This window comes from Rousettus aegyptiacus, unplaced genomic scaffold (genome assembly GCF_014176215.1).
Source record: "Rousettus aegyptiacus isolate mRouAeg1 unplaced genomic scaffold, mRouAeg1.p scaffold_m13_p_5, whole genome shotgun sequence".
In the NCBI taxonomy this organism is placed as follows: Eukaryota; Metazoa; Chordata; class Mammalia; order Chiroptera; family Pteropodidae; genus Rousettus; species Rousettus aegyptiacus.
In genome coordinates this window covers 60410530-60435820 of record NW_023416308.1, presented here as the reverse complement: position 1 = coordinate 60435820, position 25291 = coordinate 60410530, and the positions used below count along the sequence as shown (strand labels likewise).

At 35.4% G+C, this 25291-nt stretch overlaps 1 protein-coding gene across 1 annotated transcript in view; it reads right to left on the bottom strand.

Annotated features, from left to right (window-relative positions):
• Positions 1-4230: 4230 nt before the first annotated feature.
• The window catches only part of SESN3 (sestrin 3), a 63366-nt gene continuing 42305 nt past the window's right edge, over positions 4231-25291 (bottom strand). The window contains exons 5-10 of the mRNA XM_016158667.2: positions 22796-23032; positions 21927-22101; positions 16789-16907; positions 15790-15980; positions 13783-13927; positions 4231-12042 (exon numbers count right to left, since the gene is read on the bottom strand). Coding sequence (XP_016014153.1) covers positions 11956-12042; positions 13783-13927; positions 15790-15980; positions 16789-16907; positions 21927-22101; positions 22796-23032 — 954 coding nt within the window. The 3' untranslated portion in view covers positions 4231-11955. The remainder of the gene's footprint in view (positions 12043-13782; positions 13928-15789; positions 15981-16788; positions 16908-21926; positions 22102-22795; positions 23033-25291) is intronic.

The following is a 25291-nucleotide window of genomic DNA, read 5'->3' as shown; positions in this document are numbered from 1 at the left end:
GTTGGCCCTTAACTCACCAGTCCAATTATGGGTACAGTCATGCTTAGGGTCCAAAATATTGATAATGAACACCTAAGAACAAGCTTCACAGGAATATGATATATTTCACCCCCATTAAGAGCAGTATTCTGAGGACAGGGAGGAAAAAGGGCTGATTACTGTTACCAATTACATTGACTCTAGTTTATAGTGAAAATCTCTGAGACTATTCCCTACACCCCTTAATAGACTGTGATATAAGGAAGGAATTTCCCAATCCGGATTCTCTAAGGCCACCTGCAGCATTTACATTACGTCAGTTACCTATTGCCACAGCCATACTGTGTAACATACAACCATAAAACCTCACTGGTGCACAGTGAATAAGGAGTTTTATTCATGAGTCTGTGGGTTGGCTGGGTGATTCTGCAGATCCGAGCTGAGCTTGGCGAGGTGCCCTCCTGAGTCAGGAGTCAGTTAGTTGCAGGGAGGCTAAATGACTTTACTGATCTTGTCTGAGACTTTAGCCAGAATACCTAGGGCAATTCAGCTTGCTCCAGGTGCCTCATCCTCCAGCAAGCTAGAGGATTCTAAAAGAGAGAGAGAGAGAGAGAAACAGTGTGCAAGGTCTCTTAAAGTCTAGGTCTGCAAATTGTGCAGTGCCACTTCCGCCACACTCTTGTTGGTCATGTAAGTCACAGGACGAACCCATATTCGAGGAAATGGAGAAACAGATTACCTCTAGATGAGAGAAGTTGTCCAGTCACAGTCCAAAGGGTGCGGATGCAGGGAGGACATAAATTGGTGCCATTTAGGCAAACAATCTACCTCATCCGTTACCTAACCTTTATCTGTTTAGGGAAGGTATAGTTAGGAAGCACAAAGCTCTAAAGGCTCTCATTGGTCCTGGGCATCAGAAGGGTCTATGTACACATATGTGGGAAGGTAAAACCTTGAATGTCGACGGTTTGCTTCGAGTACCTTATGCTTTCCCAGTGTAAGCCTGGTGTACATGGTCAAGAAGAACGTGCAAAAGTATTCAGGAAATTATTCAAGATACTCAAAACACTTTCTCAAAGAAGGAATCGCTGTTACCTTGTAGATCTTGTTTCTCTGCTGCCCTGAAATTCTAGTCAGGCTCTGGTTGTCAAGGAGTTGCTGTTGTTTTGAAATGGGCCACATTCATCCCAGTGGTAAAAAACAAAACAAAACAAAACAAAAAAACATCAAAAATGGTTTTCACCTCCTTTTCCAAATGAATAAATGCAAGTACTTTAGCCTAACCTTTCAGACCCTGCCCAGTCTGACCAAACTACACTTTCCAAATTCATCTTCTAGTGTTAGTCCTACAAATATGCACGGAATATTACGGTGGGTTTTTGCTCTCTTTGTCCTCTCTATCTTAATGTCTTGTTCCTCAGTCTGCAAACCCAAATCTTAGACATTCTACAGGTGCCTGTTTAACTATTACCTGTTCTAAAAACTGTCACTGATAAGAGCAAACAAAAGTGCACTACTTTCCTCTTTATTTAGCATAGAGGGAAAAAATACATCAAAGTCCTACAAATGTGAGAACAGTTCAATCATCCACTTGTTCTACTGTAGAGAAATTGCTTCATTTTGCTAAGCCTGTATTTTGAACTCTCCAAAATGGGGATAATAACCATTCGCAGGGTGATTATAATAACAATGGTATATTAAAATTCCTAACATGTAGACGGTTCTAGAAAAATGATGCCAGTTTTTATGACCCCATGTTGCAAGGTATTACTATATTCTTTTCTGTGCTGTCTGCTGTCTCCTATCTTATTCTCATCTTCCCCATTCTTAAGGATGACGTGTGTCATCTTTATTTACTGAATTTTACAGACAGGAAAGGAAGGATCCACAAGATTAAGCAACTTGTTGAAGGTCAGATAGATAGACATGGTGGCATTGAGGTTTGAATTTATTCTAAGATTTGCTTTTTAAACTCCTATCCTGTACTGCCTTATCTTGGCCTTGGCTCCTGGAGAAGCAAAGCCCTAGACCAAAGTTGATTTGAGAGCCGAGACCTAGGGAGCAGGAAGGGAGGACAGGGGGACTGAAATAAGGAAGGATGGAAAGCTGATAGAGTCGGGCTGGTACTCAATTCCACCAGGCCCTCCTCCAAGACTCCAAATTGTGGCCTGGGGGAGTGAAAGGAGGAAGCATTCATCCACTGTTTCCAGTGAGTCGCTGCTCATGGGTTAACCATTAACTCCCTACACTCTGGTTGTGCATCCTTAGCACAAAAGCAGTTCTCTCAGAGCAGCCCCAGGGCAGAAAGCCAGACGGAAGCAGTGTAGGGCCACAAAAGGTACTTTCCCACTGTACCTGTGAAAACCTGGCCACAACCTGCATGGAACTGATGGCCACAGCAGCAGGACGGGAGGGAGTCAGAGGAACCAGGTGATTGTAAGGTGGTGCGCATTGAGGCATGCATTAACGCCTCGCCTCTGTAAATAATTAGAGATTGTCACGGGCGGTGAAAAGTATTGTAACCAGGATGGTTCTCCTGAATTTCACCTAGATGCGAGGATAAAGGATTTGTTTACATTTATTTCAAGAGCAGGCCAGTACAAGGGGGAGTATTAAGAATTCTTGCCTCAAATTCCTTTTAAAGAGTTCTATGGAAAGGTTTGGGCTCCTTTGTGTTTTGAAACATGTCAAGTATGTGAGATTATGAGAGAGGGATATTTTTTTGAGATTGGCTTCCCCTCAACTCAGAAAGTTAGGTGCATTAGGAGCTATGACTTTGAATTGGTAATGTCTACCATGTAGTAGAAAGGTCCTAAAAATAATGCAAGTTTCAAGCTTTCCCGAGTCTTCTTTAGCATCAGGCTTATTGTTCTCTAGGGAGAGAGTTAGTTTTTAAATTGACAGGTACCGATTTTTTATATATTAGTCTGTGTCCTTCTCCTCAGGGACCATCTTTTAAATCAAAGGGCCCGTTTAAAACTGGAGGGGGAAAAATCAATTTTTTAAAATAGAAAAGTTGTATGTAAGTTAGCTAGAGAGGAAAGTTATTTAACCTCTTGTTTGGAGCATGGACTATCTTTTCAGTAAAATGTCATGTTGATAGCATGGTCATTTATATCATTAAGCAAGAAGCTTAGGCTGAATTCATGTAGTGAAGTTCAGTATAAAAGGTAGTAGCAGAACACAGCACAAATCCTCACTGTGCTGACTCTAGGCACCAACTCTTGGGCAAGCAAAGCTCCGAGTCTCAATTTCATAATCTGTAAAATGCTATCAGTTCTTTACAAAGTAATTGTGAGGATTATACGAGATCATGTGCGTGAAAGAATCAAGTACACATGTAAACGTGTTGAGTTTTATTTTATCTGAAGCTTCCTGTCCTTTATCTCCCCCAGGTGTTGTACATTATTGAAAAAGACAGACTCTAATCAGCAAGGAGCTGGTCTGGGCTGATTTCCCCATTACAGCTGGACATGGCACAGAGGGAGAGCTCTGCTTTTGACAGAAATTTTTATGTAATCAGTGAGTTAAGAGAAATGAAGACTTTCCTTGGAAAACTGTGCACAGGATTTTATACATCCTTTACGATTTTCCAAAAGCCTATTTCACATTTGTGTTTAGGAGTCTTACCATGATCACTCCGTATTACTCATTGACAATCTCCCCTCCTTCCTACCTCCTAATTCCAATTATTACTATTCTCTGGGCTTTCTCACTTATCCATTCAAGCTCATCACTGTCCTGTGTATTTCACAAACATTATTACACTTCACCAAATTCCCAACTAACCATCTCAAGTGGGTGTTATTCCTCTCAAACTGTAGTGTAGAAATCAAATTTCATAGAGATTGAATTACTTCCGAGGTCATGAAACTAGTAGAATATGAAAGAAATAGGTTCTGACCCCATGTTCAATCACCCTCCCCCATTTTATTTTACTACCTTGGTTACAAGAAATAGTGAAATTAACTTGCCTCTTAATGAGGTTTCAACTGATATTTTAAAATGTAACAATAACTATACCTTTTGCCCAACTTACACTATTGCAACATTCTACTGATGCAATACTGAATGATTATAAGAAATGTCATAAGAAAACTGTGGGTCAGGAAGAAATAAGGGGAAAAATGACTTACAACTTTGATGTCTTTTAGAATGCATGTCTCAGTAATCAAGCAGAAATAAATCTGAGCAAGAACGCTACTCCAATGTAAATATAAATATATATGTATATAAAAGCAAAAAATCGGGTTTCAGTTTTGCCAATTTTATTGAACCAATAAAATTCCTACTAATAACAATGAAATAAATTTCTGCAAGTATAAATGTGATACAGTTTAACAAAACCCATTGTTCTGTACCTATAAATAGATTTTCAAAATGTCATAAAAAGTGCAGTTATGAATTGTTAACATGTTAATACACAGTTCCTTTATTTCAAATGTGTTTGTCTTGACTCACTAACAGTTCCGTCTGCATCTGTTCAAATAATATTACCCATCTCCAAAAAAAAAAAAAAGGCATTAAAACACTAGAATATTACACGTAAACTGATCCATTCAGGTCAGCTTTAGTCAGAATTGTAAAATCAGCAACATAAAAAAAATAAAACCTAGTTATACATACAAAAAGCTTTCATGGGTTCTATAATCTCCTTAACTGCTGACTCATGTGGAGGGCATAATAGCTGAAAAGGCTTATATGGTTAACTACCTTAGACTACACCTACAGCAGGGTCTGGTTTGCCAGAACAAGTTTAAAGTGGCTGTTTATCAAGTTTGCTATTTTCAGAATTGAAACTATAAATATGACTGCAATTTGACAATGAAAATTGTGTAAATCCTAAATTGCATCAATGATCTATTTGATAAAAGCTTATTCTAATTGAAAACCTTATATAGTAAGAGACTGATATATATAGCAGTCTTAAAGATCACGTCATCCGCCTCACATTAGTCCAAAGTCACGTGCTTCGTAAAAAAAAAAAAAATTACAGTAACAAAGCACAGGACTACAAAGGCAAAACATCACAGCTTCTGATTACATTGAATAAAAAGTACCAAGGAACGCAAAAGATAATTCTGTATTAATACTGATGAATTAAAGAACTATAATAGACATTTCACAGCATGCTACATACACCGCTCACAACTTAAGGATAAAATGAAGTCTAAAATTGAAAGTCAAGAAGTTGGCAATCTGATTTCCTGTGCAATTCAGCTACAAATTCTTAATATATACATTCATTATGTAGCTGCCCTGCAAAATCAGGATTTTTAAAAAAAGAGATTTCAAGTTCAGATCCTATTTCATAAGCTAAAGGATACATCCAGTTCTTCTATGACCAGGAAAGTTATTTTCAGGTTTGAAGGAGCTAATCCACGTAGCAAGGCCATGTTCCACATCAACCTGACAGGGTTCTTCTTTACCTTGCTCAGACTGCATGTGGATGTGACTATTCCATTAGCATGGAGAAGATGCCAAACTGGCTTGTGGTTTGCTTTCTGTGTCTTATCTCTCATTTCAGGTTGAAAGAGTAAATGTGAAGAGAAAGAGGAAGAGAAAAACTATTATTTCCTTTCCAGGAAAATATACGAATGCAAAGGAAATATTCGTACTAGATACAGCGTTTGGGTCACTTTCCTTGATGAACAAGGGTACCATTTAACTCTTTCCTTTTATTTTAGAGAACCAGTGAAATTCAGACAGGAGAAAATAGTCTCGACATCATAAAGGAAATTTCTTGCTAACCCTGACATATTTGTTCCCTTTATTCTACCATCCTTATCAGATTTGGGAATCAGTTTAAAATTTGTAAAGACTGATTAATTTAATAAAGAGATGTGTAATTCATTTCATTCAGTGTCAGAATACATATACCTAGCTAATCAGGATGCAGGAACATTATTTTAGCATTGAAGACCAGAGAGCCTTTCTCCCTTTGATATTCTATCAAAATCATACATTCATTTCTAAGAGGTTAGACTGAGGGGTACAAAAAAAAAAATGGACTGTTTTAGCAAATTTATATACCAAAGACTGTATTTATCAAATTTAGACTACTATTATTTGATGTTGTCCTATGAGCTGTAAAATGGGGTGTTTGTTCTAAAGGCTGTTTTATAGTATGTATTTCATTATTTCAAAGATTTCCACAAGCATCCAAAAGAATCGGCTATTCATCCTCTCCACCCCCATATTTCTTTTTTAAATTCTGTGCTTCACAGTAGTGCAGCCGTGATTACTTTAAAGCCAGAAGGAGTACTTCACGACATGATTTAATAAAACTCATCTTTTCAGTCTCCATTGTTAAGTCTCATTTTTAAACTAGGCATCTATTCACTCCTGGGCTCTTCAAGGCATTTATTTCCTAGACTCTGCTATCAGATTGGGTTGTTCATGAATAGGAGTGGAAAGCATGCAGATACCACCAGAAATCATAATACTCTATGCTTTGAAACAGGGTGGTTTGTCTTCAGGTCAGACCACTATCTATAAACAAACATGCCCCGTGTTAGAAACCCGACAAGTTCATCTGTGAATACACCAAGTACATGCTGGCTGTAGAGGAAGAACGCTTGCTTCTTCCTCCTCTGCCATTTCTCCTGTTTCTCAATGATACTGTCTGAATATATCTGAAGTGCAGCCAGGGGAATAAAGACTATGAATTTGATGCATCCCCTTTTCAGCCCACAGTACGTTTCTCCCCCATGAGAAGAGGGTGCACGTGGAGCTGAGCAGCTTAGTCTAACCCAGGAAAGCTTGATTAAGTCCTTACGTAGCCAATTTTATGGTATTTTAAATGTATTATAATCAAATGGGCTTTTGTGATCCAATAGGACCACCTGAGCACCCTTTACCATAAATCCTTCTATTAGAAATGTTTCAAGTCCCAAATACCACCAATAAAACAAACATCTGACACACCACCCATTTGTATGCCAGAAATTTCCTGTTCCACGGAAGGGCTACATTATCAGTCTGGATTGCTGGAGAATTTTAACTTTACATTCAGATAACTTGGTTTGATACCAGTATTTGTCACCTAATACAGATCCAGGTTAGAATGACAATTCAATCACTTTAAAATCCTGCTAAATGCTAAATTCTGCATGGTAGAAATAGTTCAATTTCTGTATCATGTATAAATATAAAGATTGCTACTTTAATAGAAGGCAAAAATCCTCTATGATTTATTTAAAATATGGAAGTAGTATTACTGAACAACAGAGAGTGGATCCATGAAAAGTTTGGATACTCTGAATTTATAGGCTCTTTGGGGATGAGGTAGAGGACAGTGAAATATTTTGGCAGCTGGGAAAGGGTAGAACCATCTGGGATGGACAGGATTACACTGGTGCTGCATAACATCTGGTAGGTGTCTGGGGCAAAGGTTAGCCAAAACATAGCGAGATTGTACAGGGATTTAGAGGGAGCTGGGATAGTTATATTCTTAATGAATGGAGAAAAAGTGACTCAGGAAAGTTAATGCTGGTGACTATCAGCAGGTGGCTGGTGATGTTTGGCTTGGATTGTGAAAAGGCATTCAGACCGAGATGGGCTGAGGAAGGGAGGAGAGCGAGCATGTAGAGTGAGGCACTTGGAGGAAGAGAAAGCAGGTGGGCAATGGTGGACTGGATACAGACAGCAGTTCCCGCAATGGGAAACGTTCCTTTATATTAGGGGTACAGTGCTGAGGACAGTCACACGCTCGGAATCACGTTCTTTGAAAGCCTTTTCCTTCCTCGCCGGGCTCTGCCTTGACATAACCTCTACCTCTATAATCCATTTCGCCCCAGCTACTTTTGTTCTAGGTCTCACCTGAGCAGACACTGCTAACTAAGCCAAATTAGTATGGAAATAAGCTCCACATACAAGGGGCATTTACCTTCTGTTGACTGAGATGAATACATTCATGCTACAGTACTTCTTTGAGGAAAGACTACTTTGATTCTCAGTCTCCAGAAGGATACTGTAGGGAAACATGGTTTGTGACAGTGGCCACCTAGAATAGGTCCCTATCTCACAAACTGGGTAACTTAAAACTTGATCTGAACAGAAAAGCCACATCTGTCAGTTTGCTGTTGATTGATACTAAGAAAATTTCATGTACTATTTATATAACATTATTGTTGCATAATTTTACTCCATGCAAGACAATCTATTTGCATAAAAGAAAAACTCCCATCAGATAAAGAGTTTAAGGTCTTGCAGAGAAATGATTTTAAATTGTCTTTAAAATACAACATAAAACAAAACAAAAACCTCATTTAACTAGCACAGTGCAAATCATTTTTGTTAATATGCACTGACTTTTTCCCCTGATGACTTGTCTTTAGATTTTAAAAGACTTACTATCATGTATGCATGCACTCTGAACTAAAGTAGTGAACTATTTTTAAGTACAGATCTTTGCTGATTATTTTGCTGCAGCATAAAAATCTAAGATTTTGGATTAAAAACCTCCCTAAGGTGGAAAAGGAGGAAGATGCTCTGGAATAATGTTAACTGAGTTTTAGAAGCATTTCAAATCTTTAGGAGACTGTAATCACTGTTAAAATAGGGGTTCTGGTTCAAATATGATTTCAATATAAAGCTTACATAGAGTTCTCTGTTCTAAAACAGTCCTGTGATGCTCGGCCATTATGTGGGTTTTAAGCCATAAATAAAGGCCAAAGTTATGCCACAGATTCTACATTAGCCAACTTTTATTCGAAAAGTACTCCAAATGAGACAAAGATTCTTCCTGAGACTGAGACAATATACGTAGCTTAAAAAGGTGAAGAAGGTAATAAGTCGTCCCGTCTCAAAAGCCTGTTTTCCTCTAATTTTTACAAGTCCACCTGAGGAGGCCTAATCTGAAAGATCCAGTGAGGAAGCCACCTGGCTATTCCCACAGTCAGGGGATTAGGTTAAAGAAAGGGGTTTACTTTCAGATGGGAGAGCATTTAGATATTTTTAAAGGTGATCTGAGAAATTAAGGATCACAACCGAAGCTGGAAAACTCGAAATTCGAAAGTAAACAGACATCGATCAAGCAAGTACATCAGTGGATGACTAATTTTTAACATAAGCAACGAAGTTCGAGTATTCACATTCACATGTGCTTTTTATCACGTACACTTGCACATCTAAGTTTGGCACAATGTGAGCCCAAGGTGTAGGTTAGCATAGCATATAATCACATCATTTCACCAATTGAACCAGATATCTCTTTTAAAAATATCACATTTTAATATAAAAAGCTATACTATAAATTACTACATAGTAAATTCAATACTCTGAAAAAATACCACCCTGGAAAACCGCATCAGATTTTCAAGTTTGCATTAGATAAAGGTCACAGCAAACTCGCTGTAAAATGGTCGTCACAACCTGGAACGCTGTGCATGCCGCATCTGAGCAGGTGCTTTAGCGCCTTCAGAAGTCAATTCTTCTAGACTGGTTCACTGAGGTTCATAAATACATTGTTTTGTTTTTTGTGTATAGTTCCAAGTCAACTTATTTTCCTGATTATTGATGAGATAGATCAATGCTGAGTTAAAAAGAAACTTTGCTAAGAAAAGAGATCTAGTAAAGGCACTAATATTTTTCCATAACTCAAACTCCAACTACTTATACTTTGGGGGGAGGGAGGGCGGGGAGGAATAAAAACAAAAACAAAGTGGCCATTTCAGTTACTTAAACCTTGTTTCCCCTTTTGGTCTAAAGCTCATATGGTGTTCTGTGAGAAATTCTCCTCCTTTCAATATATAAAAATCGTTTTCATCCTGTAATATAGGTCACCTGCACAAAAGTATAGTTCTGTATAGGGCTATTAACTGAAAGAATTCTAGTAAAAAGACAATGTCAAGAATAAAAGACATCCTCAACTTCAAAGTTCTAAAGTTAGGTAAGTTAAATGGACGTTTATGCTGTCATCCGGGTTTTGCCATTCTCCTAAATACTTTCTGTGTAGTTAATACATATCTATATAATGTGATATTGAGTAAAATCAACATAGGGTATATCAATAAACAGAACAGAAGAGACCTGGCACGAGTTCTTTGAATAATGTCCTTAAATAAACTATCCTGTTTTAAAAATATTAGTAATTTTTTCCTCACCTGGAAGTTTTCAAACAAGATCGTGGAATCCAAAAATTAAGAACTACCTTATGTTAATAGATTTACAGTCACCTTTCTATTTTCTTATCTGGAACAAACTCTAAATGAAAGCAACCTAATGTATTGTACCAGAAAAGGATGATAAATGGAAGGGGAAATGAAAAAAACTAGCCCACAATTCTTTCATGAGAGAAAAAAAAGTTAAGTCCTGTGTAACAAGTCTAAACTGAATTTTTAGTGGGAACTCTAACGAAAAATTTTAACTGTATTATTTACTATGAAAAAATGGATCTGTTTTTAAAAATTAGCATGTTGGTGTACAATTCAAGTCACCGTTATCTAGCCGAAAAGTGTTTAAGCCGTGCAGTCGCGTCCTACTGGATAGTTGTAAGCATCTCTTTAGGCACTTCACTGGTTCATTAACACAATACAAATTAAAGCTATAAACACATGATGTTGTGCTCTGTGAAGATAGTCTAATCAAGCAACACAAACCAATGCAAGAATGTGACTTTTTGGATGCTTCTATTCTTCCCCTAAGACTTGATATCTTTTTTTTTTTTTAACCAGTTGTCCAAAGAGATTTTTCTGGGGAAGGGGATGCTTTGGCATTATGAAAGGAACATTGTTCAACCCCAGTAAGGCGAAAGCCTTGTGCAATAAAGAAATCTGAACTAAATTTCTTTATGGCTCTGTTTTAAAGGACACTTCTGCAGTGACATAACAGGGGGAAAGTTTAGTTGAGTATTTTTTTAAAACATATTGCACTCTTTCTTTTGTTGTTGTTGTTCAATCACATTAATGCATAGAAACACAATTTTTACCTTTGAGTAATAAACTGTTTAACCTATTATAAGAAAAATCATGGAAAAAAAGTTCTAAACTCTAACAGGAAAAAATATAGGTATATTAACCTTCCTCTGTTTACTGCCATATAGAAAACACTATGAGAAAAGAAAAACGTGCAAAGAAAATTTTTGGTCAGTCTTGTGTGGGTACAGGTTTGTATGTGCCAACTAAATGAACTGTAAGCAGCACTGTGAGCACTGATTACTTAAGATGACTGAGGATTACTGTCAGTGATAGAAAAGATTGTGCATAATTCCACTTTTAATATATACATCTGATATGGAAAACTGAAACTTCAGTTTCAGAAGAGAAAAGCTGAATTTGGCATTTCAGTAGCATGCTATAGAATTCATCATGATTAATTTCACATTAAATTATGGACAATGGCTGTATCACATTTCACGTTATCGCCAATAGCAGTAAAAAAAAAAAAAACAACCCCAAAAAACAAAAACAAACAAACAAAAAACCAAACAGTGCCTGACAAACAATCTCCTGGGGACACAGGTACGTGTCCTGTGAGCAGCTTGGTTCAACAGCGCATGCTTTTCCTTTACCAGATGTAGGACACAACATGAGAAGATTAGAATGGCCAGAGGAGGTCATTCTCTGCTGAATTCCAATATCTGAAAAAAATTGCTGGAGCAGATTGTAAGCACTTTCCTTACCGAACAAAAACAAAGGGGCGGGAGGAGAGAAAAAATACACATACACACAAACCCAAAAGCGCTGGAAGTTAAGCATTAACAAACCAAGTTCATGGTTTATGATCAGTTTCCAAAAATCCAACTATGAACAATGCAAAGTAGTGCTCCTCAGTATTATTTTTGCAGTTGTTAGTAATGTTAAGCATCAAGAAAAAGAAAACACATCATTGCACATTACAGCCGCCCCCAAAAACGGCTAAACTTTGACACTAGAGAATTGAATAATTTTTGATGCTACATCACAAACAGCTTCTGATTTGTATCTTATGTGAAAAGGTCTTTAGACATATATGACATTTTCCCTGGATGATGCTTCAGGTCAAATGCCGAGTTATGGCACGAAGAGCATAAAGAAGTTCAGCTTGCATCCGTGCTTCCATTAGAAGTAAATTTACGTGAACCTAGAAATGAAAATGTTATCAATTTAATGACCACTATAAACAATAGAAAAAAATAAAAAAATTTTTTCATGCAGCAGACAGTCACTACAGTTTTTGTTCTGTGTATACACACGTGTACAAACACACATGCCTGGATATATTTATGCATGGACATAATGTAACACTCATAAGAAAACTGTGTTTATAAAATAAAGGCTCTTGTAAGCAGTAAAAATGACCCCTAAAGTCTTAACAATTCCAATAATTTTGTTAGAATACATGTTATGTAAAGCCAATCAATCTATTGAGTTACAAAATAAAACTAATTTTTATAAATTACAATTTTCCTGTAAATTATACTTTCTTCCAGTTGTAAAATTTTACATGGCTAAAAATCAGTCCCACATTTCTTATTGCCTGTACTTATTCCTTGGAAAGCTTTTAAAAACATTCCTTACTGTTTATTTGAAAGATGCTAAAGTAAAAATTTGAAGCTTACAGCAGTTTGCAATTAGTATCTGGTACTCATTAGATACGTGTAGCTTCCTTAGAGTCTTTTAGACATACCTGTAAACAAGCCCCTAACTTTTTGGGGGGGATACTTCTTAGCTGACAGGTTAAAATGAATACCCATGTAATTTTCAAAATTTATTACAAAGAAATATGTTGTGATTTATATTTAAACGACTTTGGTAACTTTCTGTAGGTTATATATATTGTAGAATATATTTTCTTGATGAGTACAGAGAATTTCTAGATATTCTAGTAAAAGAAGAAAATCTACTGCAATCATATATATAAGGCATAAAGATCCATCAAGGAGAGATGCTGGAGGTAAAATAGGTATTTAATTATTGTGTGTTTGGCTCTAAGACTTCAAGAAATCTTAGGTATTGAGGCTATATCATCCTCTTTTAGGTCACATAGTTATTTAGTGACTATTAGAACCCTAAAAAGATTTTCTTACTTTCAAACTTGAAAACTGTGGTATAAATGTAAGATTCTTAGACTTATAAGTCAAATGACCTAGGATTTCTTGGGTGGTAAACACACAATGCAATATATATGTGATATGTTGTTGAACTGTACACTTGAAACTTATTCGATTTTATTAACCAACGTCACCCCAATAATTTTAATAATAAAAAAAGGTCCTACGATTTCAGGCTAGTTCTTATACAATAAAATGTTAATAAAAATCCTTAACGTTTATTGTCTTAAATGATGATTCCTCTGTCTCTAAAGAAATAGTCTTATGTAGTAGTGTATTTGGCTCAAAAGTCCTGCATTATATTGTCAAAATACTAAATTACCAAATTGGAATGAGAAACTGTTATTCTGATAGGTTAACTCTAATGGCCATAGTTAAAGATCTCTAAATGGATATGCCCTCTGGGCCAAAATACAATGACACCTAAAACAATATCCTGGTAGGTTTGATTTTTATTAACTGTCAGGATGGTAAACAGTTCCCCAAATGTACTTTAAAAATACCCATATTCAGAGAGAATTTTTCAAAGGCCAATGCTAAACTTTTACTTTACACATCACACTGGACGAAATACACAAGTCAAATTTAGTTAATATTCAATAAACCTGAATTTAAAGACATTAAAAAAAAGAAACTCAGCTGGCTCGATGATGCCACTTCTAATTCTTTAATGATATTAATTTATTAACAGTTTCATGTATAATTTTTATAATCGTTACTTCTTATATTGAGCCTTTGTCTATGGTATAATGTTTAGTCATGAAACATACCTTTTCTGAGTGTTTGAACTGACGCCAGTAACTATCATACATGCGCTTGGTAGTTCTCTCAGGATAGCAGGTCACCGTCTTAATGTAAACCTTCAGGCTTCGTTCAAGTAATTGGTTAACTTCTCCATAATCATAGTCATCATACCTACGAGCAATATGACACCAGCTTTATAATGACAAAATCAAAATTTCTGATCTCTAAAGCTGTATCAGAGACATTTATTGCTGAGTAATTAAACAACGAAAGTTCATTAATTAATTCATCTAGCAAATATTTATGAGTGCCTATTATGTGCCATGTATTTTCCACGTAGTTTTCTAGGCACTGGTGATACAATAATGAATAAAATAGACAAAAATCCCTGGTCTCACGGAATTTAAATTCTATTGGAGAAAAAATAAAAATTGAAAAGATAACCATACTGACCACTGGAAGTAGCTATGGGGCGGTCACTGGCAACCTCAACAAGAACAGTTTTGTTAGCAGGGGAGGAGGAAAAGCCTGACGTTGTAGTGGTTCACAAAAGAATGGGAGATGAGAAAACAGTGACAGATGAGAAAACAGTAGCAACAGCCACAGGGAAAAAGCAGGATGAAGAAAGGACCTTTTTTATTTTTCATTTTTTTAAAGATGAGAGAAATAACAGCAGGTTTATATACTGATGGGAAAGATCCAATAAAGAGAGTAAAGGTGATTTTGCAGCAGGGAGAGGAAGATCACTAGAACAGAGATCTTTAGAAGAAGAAAGGAGATGGGACAGGACTTTGTGTCCAAGTGCACAGGAGCACAGGCAGCTCACCTATAATGAGAGAAGAGCCAGCAGAGTAACTGGGCGCGGAGGCAGACAGGAGGGTAAACTGTAGTGGTGGGAGCTAGAGGGAGATCTTTTCTTTATTTTCAGTTAATTTTTAACTTAAATATATAACAGTTAAAAAACAGGACCTCAAGGATTTTATATAAATTTTATTTAGCAGAGTCCCACAGATAATTATCATAACATTTGTTATTTTTGTCCTGAATATAATACATATTTATTGCAACTGCATTAAATATTATTGGTGCTTATTTTTCTTAATTAGATAGGTATAATATCTGTTTTAATACGTGATAATTCTGTGATAACATTGTCTAGGACGGTGAATTGGTAAAAAAAATACAGTCTTCTATGATTGTAATAGTGTATTTTTGGTAGAATGTTTCATTATTAGTTGATTTTTCAGGAAATTTGTGTTTTTCTTAGCTAAAATTATAGAAACGACATTATTTAACAAATTTAATTCTAATTCCATTCCACAAAGGCTTTCTGATACTATATCAGAAAGAATATAGTACAGTGTCAAATTCATAATTGGGAATTTTTTCTTTCTGCAAATCTACTTCCATAAAAGCCTTAATAAACCAGCTCAAAAAGGCACATTCTCCCCCAAAAGCTTTCCTAATTAGACCATTCAGTCTCATTCACTCATTTACTCACTGTCCTCTCAATGTTAATTTTTTAAATTAATTTATATTAATTTATATTGACTGATAGTTTCATTTTAGTGTTGTTATGTGAACTTATATAAGCTTTATGAGGGCAGAACCTATCCTACTTTTATTTATACCCTAATTACCTTTCATGAACAAATAAACAAATAAATGACAAACTAAACGAGCCAGCAAGCCAGCATTTATTACAGTGATCTATAGGGACATAAATATACGGGCTTAATTCTCCCAGGAAAGATTCTTAAACTGAGTTTGATTTATCTTATCCCCAATAATTACTAATATTTTTCCCCCTCATTACTAAATTGTTACCACTGTATTTATATATAAATGTTAAGATCACAACAGCTAACCACGGAAAAATGCTTTTCTATAAAATGGAATTAATTTTTTAAGATCAGCAGTCCACATGTAATATTTTCTCCCCAGAACTGTGTAATCCTAAACAGGATAGAAGTAAGATTCATGTCAGAATTTTCACTTAGAAATGTGTGAAACTGTCTCCACACTGAACATACCTGATTCCAAACATACAGTGGACATAGTTAAATAAAGCTCTGTGCAGCGTGGTTGTGTCGACATCCTCGTGGGTGGCCATAGTGTTATAGGTGAGACTGTAGACCATGCGAAACTTTTCGTCAAGAAGATGTCCGATGTCAGAGTAAAGTCTATTCACCAGGGAGAACCCATGATTTTCCCAGGTATAATCCTAAAAGAATAAAATATATCCAATTACAAAATTTAAGTAAACATTCTTCATTTAAATAAACTTTAGGTTTTATAAACATAACTATGTAAGCAAGTAAGGTATTTCCAATTTAATTCTAAGTTCATCACTTTACTAAGAAAAGCCTTCTTCATGTCAGTTTGTAGATCGAATGCCATATTGTTTCCTCAGTGGAGTACAGAGTTTGGCAAGTTGGTGATAGCTACTTCCTGTGGCCAAGTACTTTGCAAATGACGCCCTTATCTCGAAGGACCCCAGAAGACCCCTATGTGACCAGACCAACTCCGTGACACTGATAGTTAGCAGGAGCATTAGAAAGAGGTGCAAAGGAGTTCACCTTAATTCAAAATGCCACTCTTCTTAGGAGCCACATCACTCCCGTGGCTGTTATTCTAGGGGTGGAGAGGGGTGGCCTTTAAGCCCATAATTCCTGGGTTATGATCTTATGACAAAAAGCCTTTTTACTATGAATGTGATGCATCACTTAATTTCCTCCCTGATCCTCTCCAAAAAATGGTATGAATGTTATACAACTACCATGAAATAATACAAGTAACTGAATAAAGTAGTTTTCTTTTGCCTTCTTAGTGGGGACGAAGTTGAAATAAAAATCCATCTACTGGGACATCAAACTAGACTAGGGTGGAAACCAGATTAAATAAAAGGATTTACAGACTATCAAAATGGCCTATTAATTTCTTTAGAAGTCAATTTATTTACATTACAACATTTCATAATTAAAACGATAGTATTTATTCTCTAGTTTCTCTGAAATAAAGACATCTCATACCTGAGCTCGGAATGTTGGCAAATGCTCTTCTCCTCGTCTGGCAAAGTCTTCATACCCAAAACCAGGGTCTTCGATGTATCGGGAGACGTCCGATGTTATAATCATGTCATCCTCAAAATCTACGGAAAATAACAAACGACCTAATGTTAAGAAAACTGCAAATAGAACAATGAAACAACTCCATTTTCCTCCACTTTTTAGCTTTTTCATGGATTTCTAAAATGGCAATATTGACTACATGGCTTAAATTCATAAAATATCTAGTGCTAAAGGTTTGAAAACAATTTTATTACTAAATACAATGGCAATCTGAACCATTTAACTGTAGTTCCTCAGGCAAAAAACTGACCAAACTGAAATACCTGAATAGTAGCAGCAAAAGATCAGTACACTAGTTTTACTTATTTAGAAAAGAAAGATAGCACAGGCCTTTGAGTATAAAGTTTAAACTTTTGATCTCTTGGGGGATGAAGTGGGATGCAGGGAAAGAGAAGAGATGAAGGTAAAAACCACTTTAGTTGAGCTCAATATTAAGATAGGTTTTGTTAAAACTAAATGGTGTTTCACCTGGGCGTATTCACAGTGAAAATCATTTCATTTTTAGCTTACCAAGAGGGACACAGGGAGAAGGAATGGGAAAAGGACACAACAGGGAAGAAAAGTGAACTTGTGGGGACCACTATTATTTTTAGTTGACTTGACCGTTAGTTAAACAGGAAGTTCCATTTGTGAAAATTCACTGACTTTTATACCTAAAATATGTGTGCTTTTCTGTGAGGATGAAAATAAAATGGAACATAACATATTGTGTAAACAATGTGCTAATGAGACTATGGAATATTATCAAAGCGGCATTCAGGAATATAGAAAGACTATGATAATATCTTAAGACTTTTGCATACTTGATAATATTAAAAATTCACCACTGAAAAATTGTAAATGCCCAATTCATGTTATTTGACTTAAATTCTTGTTTAACTCCCCCCCTTTTAAGTTAATCTCTATAATTACTTTCTCCTGATTTCAACCACTAAGAGAATGAACAACCATTATTCTACCTTCTACTCTTGAAAATAAACATACATTTTTCAAAAAACAAAACAAAACAAAAATACTCTTTTTCCATGCAAAGAACAACATTTTCTTAGTATTTTAATGAATATTAAGTATATTCGATACCTAATAAATAAGTAAATAGTAAGTAAACAGTCAATAAAACAACTTATGCCATAATAAAACACTGTAATTCTTAACTGGACAGTCTTGAGAGGCTTAAAAAACAAATGCAATTATGGTAATTCATCCGAAACACCTGGCATCTAGGTGTACTTTCGTTATTTTTGCTCTTTCCTATTTTATGAAAATCTTCGTAATAAGTATTCTTTTTCACAAGTTTTAACCTTTCCTTAGGTTGCTAGTGTGGACTAACTGGGGTACTTGATAATGGCAGGAACAATCAAGTGCCCATACTACCGAACTTAGAAAACATGAAAATTCTTATCTAACTTCTTTATTACATATAAAGAAAAGAGACTGGGATCATTGAGTACTCACTGTACACCAGGTACTGTACTATGCACTTATCTATTTTTAATTTGTTTCATTAACACACAAAAAAGTATTTAGTTAAGAAATAAAACTAAGTTATTAATACCATTGCCAGTAATCAGTGTCAGTAAGAAATACAATGTGTATTGTTAGTTTAAGATGACATTGAACTTGTAAACATTAAACTACTGAAACTGATCTGAAGCTCTGAAGTGGAGAGAAATCTTGGGCTGTCTCTGGCCCATCCACAACCCCTGTGTTATCTCCTTGCGCTCCGGTACTTTATTAGGGTAAAGAGAAATGCTTTAAAAATGGCGTTTCCAATGCATTATCTCTTAATGTATATGCTTTCCTTAATTGAGTCCATCACATACTAATTAATAGAAGTGAAGCAAAAAAATATAAAATGTAGTAGTGATCGCTGAGGCTGTTAAGAAAGCTATGAGTTTTGTGGGTTGCAAAGTAAAATTAAACCAGGAACAGTGAGTGGTAACTGAACTCTGTAAAACAGTTTCTCTGGAAGTGCTCTTCCCCACCACATTGTACAACCCAGGTTGTTTCATTTGCCAAACATCAGCTGGAGTTGTATTACATAGCTAGTTCCTTTGACTTTGACGTCAGTTTTTGTTTTGTTCATATACATTTTTTAGTTGTCATGACCTTTAACCATTTTAAAATAAACAATTAAGAATAGCTAACCAAATAGGATACAATTTATTATACGAATAGTATCCTTGTATTCATTTTTAGAGTCAAACGCGACCTATTTTCTAGATAATTTTGTCCACAGAAAGAAAAGTACAAGTTTCTCAAACCACAAATGTTTTTTTCCTAAATTTATCTTAAGAAGTTAAAGTTAAAAAAAAAAAGTTAAAAGTCAACAAATCTAGAGCTCTTACTTTAATTCGACCTAAACAAATATTTTGAAGTCTGACTCAAAGGAAATAGTATTTTGCACATTATCTGCATTCTTCTGCCCCTATGAAGTGGCTACTAACACAATACAGAAAATGTCATGTTACAGTAATGAAACACCTTTTTAACTTGAAAAACAAAACAAAAAATAATAAAAGCTAGTTAACTGTTACCAAGCTATAGAATACTACCCTCTGTAGAACACTTTAAACATTTATTTTCCTCAAAAGGCTTGCAAAACTATTCTTAGAATCTCTGCATGTTATCTGAAATGCTTTATCACACTGGTCAAACCAATAAATTTTTTATAGAAAAAAATTTCTATTTCCATTTTAAAACATGGTAAGTCTATAAATATGATTCAATCAGCCACTGTACAGGGTCATTTTTCTGTTATCTTTGTGTGACTGAGCATGTTTAAGAGTAAATAATGAAATGATTTATTTCTTTGAATGATTTATAAACTATACAGATTCTTCTGTTAAAATTAGAACACAATTTTTGGCTAAGGTCTAAGACTTGCTAGTCAAAATTCACTGTAGAAGGCAGTAGTCTCTTCTCAAGGGTCCAAGAAGGTAGAAACTAGGTTCCAAAATATAATTTCAGTATTAAAAAATAATCTTAGAGAAATAAAACATGTGTATGCTTCAAGCTCTAGTGATCTTAGAGAAGCTCTTAAAAAGTTATGTCTAAAAGCAAATAGATATTACTAACCTTAAAAAAATTATTGCATTTAAACATACTGGTTTACCTAGAAGGTGCACCCAGGCTCATTAGTTTTCTTTGTCCCATTTTTTCTCCCTGGATGACTTTTATACTCAACTCTTTTGAGTTTAACTCCTAGTTATATATGCTGATAAATTCCAAAACTTTACCTTGAGTTAAAGCCCTCTCTCGATCTTCAGATTATCTGCTAAACTCTTGCCACTCCAAGTGTGTTTGCAGACTAGCAGCATTAGAATCACTTGGAGGTGTGACAGAAATGAGGCCTCTCAGGTCATAGCCCAGATGGACTGATTTGGAATCTACATTTTAACCAGAATCCCCAGTGACTCACATGCACAGTAAAGTCTGAGAAGCACTGTGCTAACCATTCCCAAACTGAATGGTTTACAGACATCTTAACTCAAAATGTTGCAACTATGACAGATTACATGTTCCTTAAGCTTGTGAACATCATCATAAGGCCGCTATCTACCTAATCAGCTTCCTTGTCACATTCCCTATTTCATGATTTATGTCCTAGCATCTAGAGACACTTGTTCCTGCAGCAAACATCCTATTTCCTTACCATCATTCATGCCTTGGCTCAGACTTGCTGTTTACTACTAGCTGCCCTGTCTTCCATCCATTGCCTGACACCCTTGAGCTCAAGTCTAAAACTTAGCTTAGAGCCAAATGGCTGGAGGAAATCATCCTCTAGGACCCCTTCTGTCCACACTCTTCCCCCACTGAGATGGGGTTCATGGTTTTCTTTTAGGCTCATATACCTTTCACATTCTCCTATTTATTGTAATCATTTAGTTCTCTCCTACTAGCAACGACAGCTCCTCCAGAAAGCAGGAGTCGCATCTAAGCCTGAAAATCTCAGTACGTACCACAGAGCTGAGACCATCTGGTGTACTCAGTGTTTGCAGAATGAGTATTAAACCAATAACCAAAACACCAAGTTTCCTTATTTGGGATTTCATACTGAGAAACTGTTACTTACACTCAACTTGGTAGATAAAATCTTTCCTAAAAAGATCAAGGGAAATAACAAACGCCATTCTTGTTTTTCCTGGTAAAACTTCTGAGAGCTACTGGTCAATGTTACGTTTAAAGTTAACAAACAAGTTATAGCTAAACCAATTCCTTTCAGAATTTATGAGACTGACTACTACTAGCCCTCTTTTAAAACAATGGACCTCTATTTTAAAAATAAGTATTATGAGGATTATGTTGAAGTGTTTAAGCTTTCTACTGAGTCTATGCTATTTTAAGAACATTTACTATGTGGTGTTCAATTTCTTTTTAGTCATAATTGAAATGTTTATGGCCTATTTCAAAGTTTCTTAGAATGTTAGAAAAAAAGTATTTTTGAGTCTAGAGCAAAGAAGCCTAGCTTCTAATACAGAATTCCTCCAAATTCAATCTAAGAAAATGACCCAAATAACATACTTCTACAAAATTACAAAGATTCTTCCAAAAGAAATGCAAATGTAAGTACAAGGTAATTTTAGAATCTGGAAAAGCAGCAGGGTGAGAACAGTCCTCCTACACACTCCCCACCCATATAAAAGGCAATGATATTGTTTTAAAATTATACCTATTGAAATAGGACTTCACTTATTATAAAAAAAAAAAATCACAAAAGTAGGATAAATTAAATATTCCTAGCTAACTGTATAAGCAACTGATCTGCTCTGAATAACATTTTATCCAGGATAGAGGATAGACTACAAAGCTGTAAGTTCCTCTCAACTGGATTCTGAAATATAGTCAAAGATGTACCAACATAAGAGACAAATCAATAGCATTAATCAGGTGAAACATCTACAAGGCAGAGAAGGAGAAAATAAATAAAAGGAACATAGTAGTGAAATTATTTTTACATATCTATATGGAAAATACCAAGGGTGGTCTGTTAGGGTTCCAAAAACAACTAAAAGGCAAAGACAGTGAAAAAAAGGCACCTGAATGAGGAAACGAATGAAAAGTATCTCCAGAGACCACAAACAGACTGTCTTTCTTCTCCTTCTCAAAACGGGTAGTCATTTCTTCCTGAGACGCCTCTTCATCTTCTCTTTCTTCTTGAAGCCTTTTCATTCTCTCCATTAAGGCCTCTAGCTCACTTAGAGAATCTACAATCTGGATAAGGTAATTTTGGTGTTATTAATATTAAAAATTGTTCCAGCGAACGTCTCCATCTCTCAATGTCATCTTGTTATGTACAGTTGGCATGGGCATAATTAAGTTCCTAAGTGGGTTTTCGACTAATTACAAAGAAAAATCAGGAGACGTTTTCAGAAGTATGATGTTTTTGCTTCAGTTACAAATCTGGGAAGTTTCTAAGTATAGATATATTTAATCTAGAATTCCAGATTTGGTATATATTAAATTGTTATAGTTTATTGTCAAAAATGAGGCAACTTCAGATTTTCTACTTTTTGCTATCATAAGATATATTTTCTGTTGGTTGTTCCAGCATCTTATAGATACAAACATATTGTTTTGGGATCTGCTGTTCAAAAGGTCTAACATAAAAAGCCTACGGCCATTAGAATGCATCAATTATTATTTTTTTTTTGGGTGGCTTAGGTGCATTTTATTGATTTTCTTTTGTTTTAGTTTTCATGACTTATAATAATATCTACCTGCTTGAAAGCTTCTTTAAGGCAATTTAGAACTTCAAGTACAGGTGAAATTTTTATAGCAAACTATGCAAAAACATTTCAAGTCTATAATATTTTCTTTAATCTGAGAATACATCTCTCTAGATATTTTTAACGTCAGATAAAGTTTAAAGGCAAAACAGTAAAGAAAGACAGTTAAGAATACTGACCCCAAAGTTGTTGCCTGTGAGGGATGCGTTCTCTATGTTGTTGTCATTCGCAAGGTCACAAACACAGAAGTTGTTGACTGATATTAGCCTGAATCCATTGGAGATTTCTGGATCTCTCTCTGGATTGATGCCACTACCAAAAACAAAGCTTGCCAAAGCATGATAATGTGCCAGCAGGACCACAGCATGTACCAGTTCGGGCAGAGACCAATTATTTTCTCCAGTTTTGACAAGTTTCTGAAATGAAAAAGCAAATCTGAGTAAAAACAAAAATCACAGAATGCTACACAAAACAATTTGAGAAAGCATGGAAAATCTACCAAATTTCATATGTCCATTTATAGTAATAAAACTTAAAACACTCTTTTTAGAATGTTCCACATATGGCTTTGGTCAAACAGCATTACACTAAAACTATCAAACCTAATAATATTAACTTAAAATTCCATATATATATATAAAGTGGAACTTCTGTTTCCAGAGCACATTTAGATATTGTTATTTACTAAGGTATTTCACAGAATCAAAGAACATTAAAGCTAAAAGGAATTTTAAAGATTACCTGGCATAATCATTCATTTTAAAGTTTTAAAGTAGAAACTCTACCTTAAAAAAAAAAATCACATAAAAATCCAATTCAGTAAGTTATAATGTTATCTTTTAGATATTTTCTCTGATGGAGAAAGACCCTACAGTACATGATAGAAACCAAAGAATACTACCTCCCATTTCAATAAGAACTTAAAAAATTTCAAAGCACTTTTTCTTATGCAATTTTATTTGACATGCCAGCTGAACGATGGAATCACAAACGAAGCCATTAAAAACAGCAATCCCTTCATCCCTACTTTCTTCAAAAGTCAATCCTATTAATCCATCAGGAATTCTTTCCCATCAGTGTTCATTTTCTCTCTGTCTGTCCCTCTGTCTGGCTCTTCGTGCGTGTGCATGCCTGTGTGTCCTGTTGCTCCTCACAAATCTAAAACTTTCACTTGGCTCACCTCATGGCTAAAAACCAAAACCAAAACACTGCTCTTGTTTTACTCTCGATTATTTAACGACACACACACACACACACACACACACACACACACACACACAATTTCATATGTTAAACAAAAGCTCAGAGAAAAAGTAAGGAAAAATTAATCATATTCTACCACCCTAATATGTAACTTTTACATATCTTCTTCTTTTGGTTTTGTAAGTATAATTATATAATAGGAGTATATATCTATTTTTTCTTTTGCTGTTCAAACTTTACATTTTCTTTTGTTCGTTTCACAAAGGCTACACTGTTTTATATTAACTTTTAAGCATGGGCTATATGTTCAGCAATGGTTTTACAGAACTACTTCTCCATTCCCCTATGTGCAAATTGCTTCTAAATTATTTTTGCTTATTTGCTACTACCAATTGTACATTCATGCTATAGCTTTGTTCGTATTTTAGAAACAATTCCTAATAGGATTTTTGGGACAAAGGTTATTAATATTTTTATGACTTTTGATAATACCACCGAAGAACTTTCTAAAAGGGTTGGTAGACTTTACAAAGCTTTTGGTGGTCTTTGCAGGATTATCATTAAACCTGAAAGGATAGCCAATATCCATCAATCTCACGTTTCTCACCTCATATTCATTTCTACTTTTTAAATTCATTACTGCTTCTTTTTCAAACAAACTCCTGAAGCTACTTTCACTAAGGTCACATATGACCTCCAAATAGCCAAAGCTGCCTATTTCTTTTTATGCCTTATCCTATCTGATCTCTGCAGAATTTACAATTTTCTCATTTCCTTCTTGAAATTAACCTCCCTTGACTTTAGCAATTCCACTATATATATATTTTTGCACCTTTCTATGCTGACGTGGATCTTTCTTCATCTTCCTCACAGACTCCTTCTTTTCCTGCTGGCCTCTACAATGTTGACCTGCTCTACTCTACCCATGATCATCTTTCCTTGTACAGTATCTCCCTGGATAAATCATTCAGTCCTTCAACTTGACCTTTGCTTATCTGTAAATAAGCACTCAATTTTATTTCTACTCAATCCTTTATCTTGAGCTACAAACTTGTATTTCCCTCAGAAACTGAACCTCACTGTGTGGATGTCACAGTCTTCTGTTCTCAGCCCTGTGCGTGATGTCCTGCTCAGGCATTGCCCTTTGCTCAGTCAGGAAGGTGGAAACCTTGGAATGATTCTCCTGTCCCACTCCCTTTCTCCATCCTCAAATTCTGCCAGTCACAAAATCCCGCTATTCTCATGAAGAATGATTACTTACTGTCTGATTCTTCTTCAGTTCCCCAAAACTTTAAAAAATAATCTCTCAGATGGATTTACTGCCACCGTTTTATGACTGGTCTCCCTGCTTCTAGTCAGTATTATTTATAATTTATATTCTGTGTCAACAAATATGCTCATGTTATAACTCAGCTCAAAACCTTTAATGATTTTTGATTCCTTATCATAGTGATCTCTTAAGCTCTTTTGAG